The 13,635-nt window shown below is 40.3% G+C and overlaps 1 protein-coding gene across 1 annotated transcript; it reads right to left on the bottom strand.

Annotated features, from left to right (window-relative positions):
• Positions 1-1,167: 1,167 nt before the first annotated feature.
• On the bottom strand, positions 1,168-13,374 carry LOC115581739 (uncharacterized). Its single transcript, XM_030417059.1, is given in 3 exon segments — positions 1,168-2,892; positions 2,895-3,657; positions 11,707-13,374. Coding segments are annotated over 3 exon segments (3,408 nt in total). The 3' UTR covers positions 1,168-1,915.
• Between the last annotated feature and the right edge of the window lie 261 nt (positions 13,375-13,635).

The following is a 13,635-nucleotide window of genomic DNA, read 5'->3' as shown; positions in this document are numbered from 1 at the left end:
GTCTGTTCACATGTTTAATAAATGTTTTTTGTGTTGCAAATTATTCCATTCTTTTTGTCCCTAAATGATATATTGAGTTTTTATAGCTTCGGTAACATCTGCACATTGACTCGAGGTAGGCCTATGTTTTACACAAAACAAAACTTATTAAATACCTTAATATTGTATACTGTGCTTATTTAGACAAAAAGCAGAAGATAATTAGTGAAATTTAATGTTTTTTTGATATGTTGCAACCGTCCCTGATCCGTGTTGCAACTGTCCCCAGGTTTGGGGTCAGTTGCAACGTCTGAATTCCTCTATTCAAATAAATATTGTGATTGATATGTTATGTGTAGCCATCTTTAAATGGTATGGGCCTTTAGCAGACAGATGTAGGTTTAATATGTAAAGATTTGGTGAGCCTAGTCCAAATAGTCTCTGAGTAACTGAGATTGATGTAAAAAGTGTTGCAACTGTCCCCAGTCTCCCCTAACCCAAGAAACCATAATCAATCAACATAACCCAAAATCAAATACTTAATTTTTTTTAAAGTACAAGAAATTAATCTTGAAAATAAGTGGAAAATACCCATACTTAAACACCCAAAATGAATTAAATACATTTTAAAGCAGTATTTGATGATGATTTTAACCTTACAAACTTTGTCAGCTTTTAACTTCCGTAAATACACACATCATTATTTATCAACTTACTTTTAGCTTCAATACACCACGTTATTAACTGTGTTTTCAACCCACTTGTTATTAAATATAGAACATCTTAACTTGCATTTTAATCACATAACTTATTCAACACTTTACATTTTAACCTGCATTTCATCACATAATTAGTCCACAGCCCACAGTGCAGGCAGCACAGACACATAACTGAAAGCTCACCGGCTCCTTCTTCCTTCTTTGAACCAAACTTTAGTCCTGCAGTCTCTTTTTCCCAAGTCCAGACTCTCCAACCATTTCTCTCACACGCTGCTCACTCCTCATTGTCCTGTGAGCGAGTGCCTCCAAACATCTTGATGACCAGATCACCTTCACCTGGTTCCTTCAATCAGCTGCCTGCAGGCTGGGAGACGTACCCATACCTGATGCACTCAGACAGACATGGGCGTGGCCTGCAGCTCAACTCAACACACATTAATTCATAAAGAAGGTAAAGAACTAACAGATTGTGCCTCATATCGCCCAATATCTTTATTAAATGTAGATCATAAATTACTCACTTCAATTCTTGCAAAATTACACAAATCCATTATTCCTAACATTATAAATGGACAGAGAATTTAAACCAACTTTGAGTGACAATACTTTTAAAAACTGTTTAAGTAAAGGCTTGACTGATATAATCAGATAGTTACAGATAAAGGAACAGAGATTTTAGAGAACTTATCAAAACTATATAACCTACTGAAATCAGACTTTTATTAATATTTACAAGTGAGAAGTTTCCTTGTGGAAGAAATATGACTACATAAAACAGTGAAGGACAAACACCCTTTAATAACTTGTATATTAAACATATCAGTAAAGTCTGTTAAACCACTCTTATTCAGTGATTTCATGATCAGATTCACTTCATCCACACAATCAGTGTGTTGGAGCAGAATCTCAGCTATGTACAAGCAAATAATGAAGCATCTCCTTATTGACTATGATCATGTGAAGTGAAGTCATCAGGAGCAGCGAGAGCCTCCGTGGCTGAACAGACACAGGAAGGAGCGCCGCCTGAAGAAAGTCCAACATTTACACAACAACAAGAAGGCGGCAAAGTACCGCCCACAATGTTTGATTGACAGGTTGATCTGTGTGCAGTGAAGAAATGCCACAACAATCAGCTCTCAGCAACAATGATGGAAACACAACAAGTCTGAAGGAATGAAACACACAATTTAACCCACTGACCCTGAAATGACTTCAGACTATTTGAGTTTACTGAACTCAGCAGTGGAGTCAGAACCATAAACCCAAACTCCAGCATAGAGAGGCTGAGTGAATGTGGTCTGGACTCTGTGGAGGAGAGTCATGGTGTCAGAGACGCTGTAGAAGGACAGAATACCTGCACTGTGATCCAGGTACACTCCAACTCTGGAGGACCGAGGACCTGAGACGGGAGTTTGGACACTGTTGTGATAAAAGTTATAACTGTTTGTGTCCCAATATAACATCCAAGATTTGTCATTAAATCCAAATAAACATTCCTCTGAGTTCCCTGCTCTGCTGATATTCTTGTATGCGACTGCTACACTAACTCCTCCTCTCCACTCCACCTCCCAGTAACAACGTCCAGTCAGACTCTCTCTACTCAGGACCTGATAATACCAGTCAGTGAATCTGTCTGGGTGACTAGAATAAGACTGTTGTTGACCTGTAAATGTTGCTTTTCTGTTCCCCTCAGATAATAACAGCCATGTGTTTGCTGTGTTTGGATCCAGTGTGATTTCACGTGAATATCTTAAGAAGTCAGCTCTGGTCTCGGGCTCTGGTTGTGGGTTTGACAGTAAAACATCCACTTGAGTCACTGTCAGTGAGATGTTGGTCCATGTCTCTCTCAGGACGTCCTGTAGTTTGTCTCTGAGCTCTGACACAGCTGCTGTCACATCCTCAAAGTACTTGAGAGGACGGATCTTGATGCTGGATGAGTGTGTAGACTCACTGAGTGCTGACAGTGAGGGGTAGTTGTGTAGAAACTGGTTGTGATCCTCTGTGTGTGAGAGCTTCTTCAGCTCAGCGTCTTTCCTCTTCAGCTCAGTGATCTCCTGCTCCAGCTTCTCCTGAAGCTCTTTGACTCGACTCACTTCAGTTTCCTGCTGGGATCTGACCTGCTGCTTCACATCAGAGCGTCTTTCCTCCATGAGACGGATCAGCTGGGTGAAGATCTTCTCACTGTGCTCCACTGCTTATCAGCAGAGCCATTGATGGCCTCCACCTCCTGTTGAAGCAGCTTCACATCTTCCTCTCTGTCCTGGATTCTCTGCTGGATGTTGTGTCGACTCCCCTCCAGCTCTCTCTGCCTCTCAGTCCTCTCTGCTGCAGCTGACACTGTGTCGTGGCCTTTATGTTCGTCCACAGAGCAGAGATAACAGATACACTGCTGATCAGTACGGCAGAAAATCTTCATCACCTCATCATGACGAGAGCAGATGTTCTCCTGGAGCTTCTCTGACGGCTCCACCAGCTTGTGTTTTCCATAGGCAGGGATTTCAAAGTGAGGCTGGAGGTGTTTCTCACAGAAAGAAACCATACAGACCGAACATGACTTGACTGCTCTCAGTTTCCTCCCAGTGCAGACATCACAGGCCACATCTTCAGGTCCAGCATAGCAGAGATCAGCAGGAGCAGCTTGGAGTCCAGTCTTCTTCAGCTCCTCCACTAAAACTGCTAACATGGTGTTTTTCAGCAGCTCAGGCCTCGGTGTGAAGCTCTTCCTGCACTGAGGGCAGCTGTGGATCCTCTTCTCATCCTCTGTGTCCCAGTGGTCTTTAATACAGTTCTTGCAGTAGCTGTGTCCACAGGGAATAGTCACCGGATCCTTCAGTAGATCCAAACAGATGGAACAAGAGAAAGTCTCTCGGTCCAGCTGAACTGCTTTCTGCTCCATTTCACCTCTCAGTGTCAACGACCGTCTGAGCTTCACTTCCTGATAACTGAAACTAGTCTGAGCTCTGATCTGAACACGTGTGTTTGTGCAGCGAATGAGGTCTGTCAGCTCAGTTACGCCCATCCACAGACTGTAGATATGAAGGGGAGGGAACAAGGAAATATAGTGACAGAGTGGAGCTGCTGTGTGAGAGGAGGAAGAAGAGGGAGGGCTGATGGAGCTGTGAGTCACTCCAGGACGAGGAGCAGCTCTGTCAATCTGAACTTTGTTCCCTCTTTTACAACAGAGCCTCAGTTAAAACCTGCTCCACACTTGAAAACATCAAAGTTTGTAGTTGTAAAATGTTTCTTGGCTCCTCAGGCTTTGCTGATATTTCTCTGATTCTGTTCACTTTTCTTCTCCTGGTTAAAAACAGCTGACTGACAGTCGGGAGTGATCAAACTGAACCAAGGGCGTAACCATGGTATAGATATCGGGGGGGGGTCCAAATGAGAGCCCTTCCCCCAAATTTAGTTTTTTAAAGTACATTTCCCACAATTCTATGATATTTTATATATCAAAATTTGCACATTTAGATATTTTGAGGACAACATTGACCATTTGAATTCACATATAAAGGAATATTCTGTGAAATTGCATGGATTCCTACAGAATCAATATAAAGCTTCTCTTTAAATTCCCATTAAGTGAAAATCAACGTTTTTATCTCAAAGGTTTTGCTCTATATCTCACCTAGATGTCAGTATCAGGCCCAATGTTACTAGTTTTATTTACTGCTGACATGTAGGCCTATGTTAAAACTAATGTTATCATGATGTTTAAGTTCTCATTCAGATTTCTCACCTGATCATCTGTATCTCCAGAGCATGTCCCTGCCTGGCCACTGCTTTCTCTCTGTGTCTCTGTGCTGCTTACACTGTGACCAGATACCATTATTTTACCAGAAGAACAATGGCTGAACTTGATGATCATTTTAATTTAATACATTGATTTTTCTGCTTGTGTTACTAGTTTATTTGCTTTAGCTAAATAGTAAGTGCATAAATAACAGTGTAGAATGTACAGCAGTGTAGCCCCTTTCACACATGCACTGCTATTCTGAACTGACCTGGACATTACCTGGAGGAGCTGCATGTGTAACAAATGAGAACAGGGATGAGTTGATGTCGGAGATTTTCTTCATTGAAAAGAAGGTTTTAAGCTCCAACAAATAGCTTTAAATTACTTAAATTAACACCTACATGGCATTAATGCAAGAATATGAATGTACTCCTGTCACATAACTCCACTTACATGACAACTTGACTTGAAAAAGAAGTCAATCTTCTGCTGCCTCTACCTTTTTGGCATTCCTAATCATGCTGAATAATATCAAAATCAGTCAGTTACCATTAACTTTACCTGGCTTACCTGGCTTGGCCTAATCCATCTGGCTTGCTTAATATTAGCTAACATGCCACGAAGCAAGACAGAGTTATTTATAGACAAAGTTCTGCATTATTAACTAGTTAACTGGCAGCTCCTAGCATGTAATTGTTTACTTTCCCGGGCAGCCGGGACTAGTGGGTTTGGTCAAATTGTTGTGATTGGCTTGATGGCTGTCAATCACTGTAACTTGACCAATGGGTTTTCATGTATGGGGGAGCGACTCAGCTACTGAGGTGCGCTCCATTTCAGTATGCTGTTACAACGCGAGGGCGGGCAAACGGTTTAATACCTTAGGATGGGCGCAACCAAGTTTACAATTGGGAGAGGGGGGTTCACATACTTGTGTTTTCCTTAAAACGGAAATAAATTGAAAATAAATAAGAAATAACGAGACAGATCTTTTGACAGGGTTTATAAAAGAGTGCATATTTAACATATTTTCTTCTGTATATTGGGGGAGACAGATTGCCATTTTCTCAATAATGGCGGGACACGACCCCCCCAAAGAATATGTAGTTACGCCCATGACTATGTTGAGGTCTCACCTGTAACTCCACCTGGCCTCTCCCTGATGCAGCACACTAATGAAATAACACATGATGCCAGCCTGACATTAACTTTGTACGATGCATTACCTGCTGTACATAAGCAGTCAAACATATGCAGTAAAACATTTAGTATAGCACCATGTCAAACTTACCTGTAGCCCTGAATCTTCCCTATATGAGCTACAACCTGTCCGGGGTTCCTCTGTCACCTGATCAATAAAATAGTGACGCTATGAGCAGTGACACAGCACGACTCAAACCTCCAAGGAGATCAGTAGTATTCACTAGGGCTACTTTTAACATTACAACTAGCTAACACTTCAAATTAAATGAACCACCATGTCCTTATTGAAGTCCACCTGCTGCTGTGACCCTGCCACTCCACCCTGTCTGATTAATCAAATCAATCACCAGAAAACGGTTGGAAACAATGTTTTGAATTCATTAGCAGCAGCCTATGAGGGGGGACTATTTTCCTCAGGTGACTTACACTTTGTTTGGTGAAATAGCTTCTAATGTCTTCCACCTTTCTTTTCTTGCCCGACATCCTCAGACATGTGTTGCATGAGAACAGTGTCGACCTCCTCTCATCAACTCTGCAAAACCTGCAAGTGAAACACCTTCGACAGCCTGCAGGAGGAGGAGGAGCCTACACACTGTAAAAAATGTCCGTAGAAATTACGGTAAAAAACTATCAATAGCAACAGTAAAATACCGTAACAATTGTATATCACTGTAGTAAATACATTGAATTACCGTAAATCAAGAAACAGTAAATAACTTAAATTGTACGGCCTTACTAAGTAGAAAATACAGAATTTACTGTGAATGTTATAAAAAGTTCGCTAAATTCACGGTAAAATACCGTAATGTCACAAGCGTGTAATTACCCTAAAATTGACGGTATCATTCTGTCTGAATTACAGATTTTGCTGATGTTTACGTTTAAATTTACGGTACACAACCATTAAATCATACCTTCATTTGTATAGAAAGTAGAATGTTAAAAAGTATGGTATATTTAAGCAATACATCAGGACAGGCCGTGGTATGTGCTTATAATATCACAGTTAAGGGGCATTGTTCGGGCCGACACAAGCACTTAATGCAATAGAAAACTATACATGTTGTATTATTGTCAAAACACAGTGAATTAAGATAAGATTAACTTTATTGTCCCACAGGAAAACATAGGCCTACAACAATCGTTAGAGTTTATCATATAGAGTTTTATTGCAACATTGTTAACACATCCTTTTTGAATAATATGGAAGCCCATTTCCGCCACTTGATGAAAAAAAATTATGAGATACTAAATCAAAATTATGAGATACTAAGTCAAAGTATCTCATAATTTTTGTCAAGTGGCGGAAATGGGCTTTCATAAAATAATAGTATATTTTATTTTATATCTTTCTTTTGTACAGTGAAAACACAATTTCTATTTTTATTTTATTCTTGTACATGTCCTTTTTTTATTATATGTAAAACATGACAATGAAAACGTTGTTGTGTTTGTAGTTGTTCGTGTCAATAAAGCTTTATTGAATTGAGGAGAGAGACACAGAGAAAGACAGAGAGAGAGAGAGAGAGAGAGAGAGAGAGAGAGAGAGAGAGAGAGAGAGAGAGAGATGACTACGGAGTTAACGGAAGCTAGAAATTTTGAATTTCAGTTCACTGCCATTTCTTCGCGCCCACAGGAGCAGTGTTTGTTGTTGTGACAGAGAGACAGACACACAGACAGACAGACAGATAGATAGATAGATAGATAGACAGACAGACAGAGAAGAGAGAGAGAGAGAGAGAGAGAGAGGACCACGAGTTAACGGAAGCTTGAAATTTCAGGTCACCGCCATTTCTTGGCGCCCACAGGAGCAGAGTCTCTTCTTCAGGTAAGCACATTCACAGCTCATTGAGACTGTCTGATTAACGTTAGCTAGCCGCAGAGCCACGTTAGCTCTTATTCGTTGACTTTCAAGCAGAGGAGTTCAGGTAGCTATATCTTAAAAGTTGCTGGACATGTCACTATCTGCTTTTTGCCGAATAAAAGAGTCACTTAAGGGCTCTGAGAAGTCGCTAACGTTAGCTACAGCTAATGTTGCTAATGCTAGAAAAATGTTGAGCTGTAACTTCTGTAGCAAGTCGGTTAAGACTTTGATAATGGAGAAACTGGTTTACTCTTAATAAAAGATGATACAAGGAGACTTGGATGTATTACGAAGGAAACATTTATTGACACTTGATCTAGGCAAATTCAAAGATAACATAACAAGTGAGAATGATCCCTTTAACACCTTAGCCATACAAGTTTTTAACAAATAATTTCACCTTCTCCACAGCACGGTGCAGCTGGATAATGTAAGGCAATCAACTTTGCAGGAATGCGGTATGGCCAGTACTCTGATTCGTCGTCATCGTTATCAGCACTCAGCTTCAGTGAGTACATTTAAATAGATTGGCTTCTGAACTGGTGCTGCCATTAAATGTTTTTGTTTCTTCATACCTGTCAAATACTTACATGGCCACATCAATAATTATGTCTCCCATATATGTCTACTACCCTGTTATCTGGAGTTCCTTAAGGGTAAATCCTCGGAACTATCCTTAAAAAAATCAAAATCACTGATTCGATGTCACATCCAAAGGATTGTGTGTTTTCAGCTGTAGTCTCCACAGTTTCTCCCTCAGTCTCTCTCAATCTATTAGATCTGCTAAATCTGTTAACTGTTTTAAGCGCCTCCTGAAATCATATTTATAGGATGGCCTTTTTATGAGATTTTTTTAAACCTACTCTTCATTCACCATTTAATTTTTTTTCTGTTCCAACTTCTTTAATTAATGTTTTGTTTTTTGTTGTTGTTGTTGCGGGAAGCACTTTGCAACAGTGTAAGTGCTATATAATAATAATTATCATTATTATCATTAACAATGTTTTCTTTGTTGTCTTTCTTTGTCTGGTTGCAGAGAGATTCATGCCAGTCCACAGTAAACACCTGATTGAAGACTGCTGGTGAATGTTCAAGCAGGAATGATGACAACACCTGCCCAAAGTTCCAGTTTCCTTCACATTGTAACATGTCTGTATGAGACTCTGTCCCACCTGTCTTCAGTCAAGTCTGGACCCAATGACTCAAACACCAGTCTTGTCAAGGCTAATTAGAGGTAAGCTATGGTTTATGTCAGTGTAGCAAATGAGTAGATGCAAGCACTCAAACTACACTCAATCGATCTCCCTCAAGTGAACGGTGCCAACAGCTTCATACAAACATACAGTAGAAAAAAAAAAAATCAGTATTATGGACAGGACTCAGGATTTAGGCTGCAATTCGACAAGGGTGAAACAAATACTGATGATCACTTAGTCCTGAAAAGTGACTGTTTCTACTTTTCACACTAATACAATAAAATAAATGAAATACTCCTGATGATCTGCAAAACTATATTCCAGAGTGCTGGTTTCATTCTATGTATAGCTCATTGGAGCTCAGTTTAACAGCAGAAGGCTGAATTTATCTCTGTAGGCATCATGCTCAGGCACTGCATCAATCTAACCTTTGCTTTGTTTCTTTTTTCTGGCTGCAGAGAGGATCATGCCAGTCTACAGTGGACACCAGATGGACAACACATGAGTCTTCAAGCAGAACTGGTGACTGCTGAATGCTTTAAGTTCCAGTTTCTTGAACACCATGTCCATGTTAAGAGCCCTCTTCAGCCAAGTCTGGACTCAGTGACTCATTAGTGTTGATCAACACAGGGCAAGTGGCTCCTTTTTTCATGACGTTTATTTCTTCTACCATGGACTATCCTTCATATGTATGGACACACACTGTCTTTTGAAGATGTCAACACTGCCTTGTGAGTATACTAGACAAGTTCTGTTTTTCAAAGAGAATGTGTATATGCAAAGAGAGGTTCTTAAAGTTTATCAATTATAGTCTGTACTTTGGTTTACAATGGGCTTAATTGGTTATTTCCTTTATAATTTACCATTTGCATTTGCTGACTGTAAAATCTACGCCAACAAACTGTAATTCCATGTGTGTTGTACCATATTTTTTACGGTGACATTCTGGCAACCACAGCTGCCAGTATTTTACCGTAGTTGAACTTTGCAATAAAATACCGTAATATATCTTACAGTTTTACCGTGTTTTTTCACTGATGGACTGTAATTAGGTTTACAGTATATTATTTTTAAAAGAATTTACCGTAAACAGGTTTATATGATAACTGTTATTTTTACAGCAAATTACCGTAAACAAATAACAGTTCTCTAATGTGAAATTTACAGTTACATTGTGACCGTATTTTCTACGGTAAAGTTCTGGCAACCACAGCTGCCAGTATTTTACCGTAAATTCTACAGAATTTTTTTTACAGTGTGAATATAATAGAAAACTCTTTAAAGACAAAACAACAAATGATTATCTTAACGCTAGATGCAGAAAAAGCGTTTGGTCTTTTATATTTGAGGTGTGTCAAATATGTTAATTTAATGACACATTTATCAGCTGGTTAAAACTTATATTTAATACAACTAAGACAAGAATACGAGTAAATGGTATAATATCAGATTCTTTCAGTCTTTTTCAGGGAACAAGGCAGGGAGACCCTCTCTCCCCCCTGATTTATATTTTGGCCATGGAACCATTTGCAGAGAGAATGAGACAAAACTGTAAAATACAAGGACTGTTATTGGGACAAGAAGAGCACAAATTAGCAATATATATGTGGATGATTTGATCCTCTACCTAACTAATATATCACAATCCCTGGAGGTAGTTATGGAGGAAATAAAACAATACAGTGCAACGTCTGACTATAAACTAAATATGTGTAAATCAGAAGCAATGATAGTTGGGCAGTCAATATCACAAACTATCAGATCTACATATAACCTAAAATGGCAACACAATAAATGGAGATACTGCGGGGTGACAATTTGACTTTAATCAGCTTCATCAATATAATTTTGGGGCTTTGGAGAGTCAAATTAAACAAGACTTACAAAAATGGAAACTGATCCCACCAACAATAACAGAGAGAAATGAGATCATGGAAACAAACATTTTACCAAGATTTTTATTCCTCTTTCAAAATTGTCTAATTTAAATACCAAAAAAGAACTGTTAAAATGATTAATACACTTATTTGTGGAGAAAGAAAACCTCGTATAAACTTAAGATGCTCAAAACAGCCAAACTACACGGAGGACTCGCTCTCCCAAATATAATGAATTATTACTACGCTGTTCTAGTCAAACCGCTCACCGTCTGGTTATGTAACTCCTCAGTAGCAAAGTGGAAAGAAATTGAAATTCAACAAATGGTTAAATATTGGAATATGTATATATCTGCTAAAATAACTATCAATGACACCCGAAAAATTGAGAACACATGTATAAGAAACACAATAATGGCCTGAGTAAAAGTTACAAAACCAAAGGATATTCAAAAGGATCTGATATTTATGAGACAGATTGTGATGGACAGAGAATTTAAACCAACTTTGAATGACAATACTTTTAAAAACTGTTTAAGTAAAGGCTTGACTGATATAATCAGATAGTTACAGATAAAGAAATAGAGACTTCAGAGAACTTATCAAAACTATATAACCTACCGAAATCAGACTTTTATGAATATTAACAAGTGAGAAGTTCCCTTGTGGAAGAAATATGACTACATAAAACAGTGAAGGACAAACACCCTTTAATAACTTGTATATTAAACATATCAGTAAAGTCTGTTAAAGCACTCTTGTTCAGTGATTTCATGATCAGATTCACTTCATCCACACAATCAGTGTGTTGGAGCAGAATCTCAGCTATGTACAAGCAAATAATGAAGCATCTCCTTATTGATTATGATCATGTGAAGTGAAGTCATCAGGAGCAGCGAGAGCCTCCGTGGCTGAACAGACACAGGAAGGAGCGCCGCCTGAAGAAAGTCCAACATTTACACAACAACAAGAAGGCGGCAAAGTACCGCCCACAATGTTTGATTGACAGGTTGATCTGTGTGCAGTGAAGAAATGCCACAACAATCAGCTCTCAGCAACAATGATGGAAACACAACAAGTCTGAAGGAATGAAACACACAATTTAACCCACTGACCCTGAAATGACTTCAGTCTATTTGAGTTTACTGAACTCAGCATTGGATTCACAAAAAACACAAAGTCCAGCATAGAGAGGCTGAGTGAATGTGGTCTGGACTCTGTGGAGGAGAGTCATGGTGTCAGAGACGCTGTAGAAGGACAGAATACCTGCACTGTGATCCAGGTACACTCCAACTCTGGAGGACTGAGGACCTGAGACGGGAGTTCTGACATTGTTGTGATGAAAGCTATAACTGTTTGTGTCACAATATAACATCCAGGATTTGTCATTGTTTCCAAATAAACATTCCTGTGAGCTCCCTGCTCTGCTGATATTCTTGTATGCGACTGCTACATAAACTGCTCCTCTCCTCTCCACCTCCCAGTAACAACGTCCAGTCAGATTCTCTCTACTCAGGACCTGAAACTTTTTAGTGAATCTGTCTGGGTGACTAGAATAAGACTGTTGTTGACTCACTCTTGTTGCTTTTCTGTTCCCCTCAGATAATAACAGCTTTGTGTTTGCTGTGTTTGGATCCAGTGTGATTTCAGATGAATATCTTAAGAAGTCAGCCCTGGTCTCGGGCTCTGGTTGTGGGTTTGACAGTAAAACATCCACTTGAGTCTCTGTCAGTGAGATGTTGGTCCATGTCTCTCTCAGGATGTCCTGTAGTTTGTCTCTGAGCTCTGACACAGCTGCTGTCACATCCTCAAAGTACTTGAGAGGACGGATCTTGATGCTGGATGAGTGTGTAGACTCACTGAGTGCTGACAGTGAGGGGTAGTTGTGTAGAAACTGGTTGTGATCCTCTGTGTGTGAGAGCTTCTTCAGCTCAGCGTCTTTCCTCTTCAGCTCAGTGATCTCCTGCTCCAGCTTCTCCTGAAGCTCTTTGACTCGACTCACTTCAGTTTCCTGCTGGGATCTGACCTGCTGCTTCACATCAGAGCGTCTTTCCTCCATGAGACGGATCAGCTGGGTGAAGATCTTCTCACTGTGCTCCACTGCTTTATCAGCAGAGCCATTGATGGCCTCCACCTCCTGTTGAAGCAGCTTCACATCTTCCTCTCTGTCCTGGATTCTCTGCTGGATGTTGTGTCGACTCCCCTCCAGCTCTCTCTGCCTCTCAGTCCTCTGTGCTGCAGCTGATACTGTGTCGTGGCCTTTATGTCCGTCCATGGAGCACAAAATACAGATACACTGCTGATCAGTACGACAGAAAATCTTCACCTCATCATGACGAGAGCAGATGTTCTCCTGGAGCTTCTCTGACGGCTCCACCAGCTTGTGTTTTCCATAGGCAGGAGATTCATAATGAGGCTGAAGATGTTTCTCACAGAAAGAAACCATACAGACCAAACAGGACTTAACTGCTCTCAGTTTCCTCCCAGTGCAGACATCACAGGCCACATCTTCAGGTCCAGCATAGCAGTGATCAGCAGGAGCAGCTTGGAGTCCAGTCTTCTTCAGCTCCTCCACTAAAACTGCTAACATGGTGTTTTTCAGCAGCTCAGGTCTCGGTGTGAAGCTCTTCCTGCACTGAGGGCAGCTGTGGATCCCTTTCTCATCCTCTGTGTCCCAGTGGCCATTAATACAGTTCTTGCAGTAGCTGTGTCCACAGGGAGTAGTAACCGGATCCTTTAGTAGATCCAAACAGATTGGACAAGAAATTGTTTCTCGGTCCAGCTGAACTGCTTTCTGCGCCATTTCACCTCTCAGTGTCAACGACCGTCTGAGTTTCACTTCCTGATAACTGAAACTAGTCTGAGCTCTGATCTGAACACGTGTGTTTGTGCAGCGAATGAGGTCTGTCAGCTCAGTTACGCCCATCCACAGACTGTAGATATGAAGGGGAGGGAACAAGGAAATATAGTGACAGAGTGGAGCTGCTGTGTGGGAGGAGGAAGAAGAGGGAGGGCTGATGGAGCTGTGAGTCACTCCAGGACGAGGAGCAGCTCTGTCAATCTG

Source organism: Sparus aurata, chromosome 5, assembly GCF_900880675.1.
Source record: "Sparus aurata chromosome 5, fSpaAur1.1, whole genome shotgun sequence".
Lineage (NCBI taxonomy): Eukaryota > Metazoa > Chordata > Actinopteri > Spariformes > Sparidae > Sparus > Sparus aurata.
Note: the sequence above shows the minus strand (reverse complement) of the source record. Positions and strands in the feature narration are given on the sequence as shown.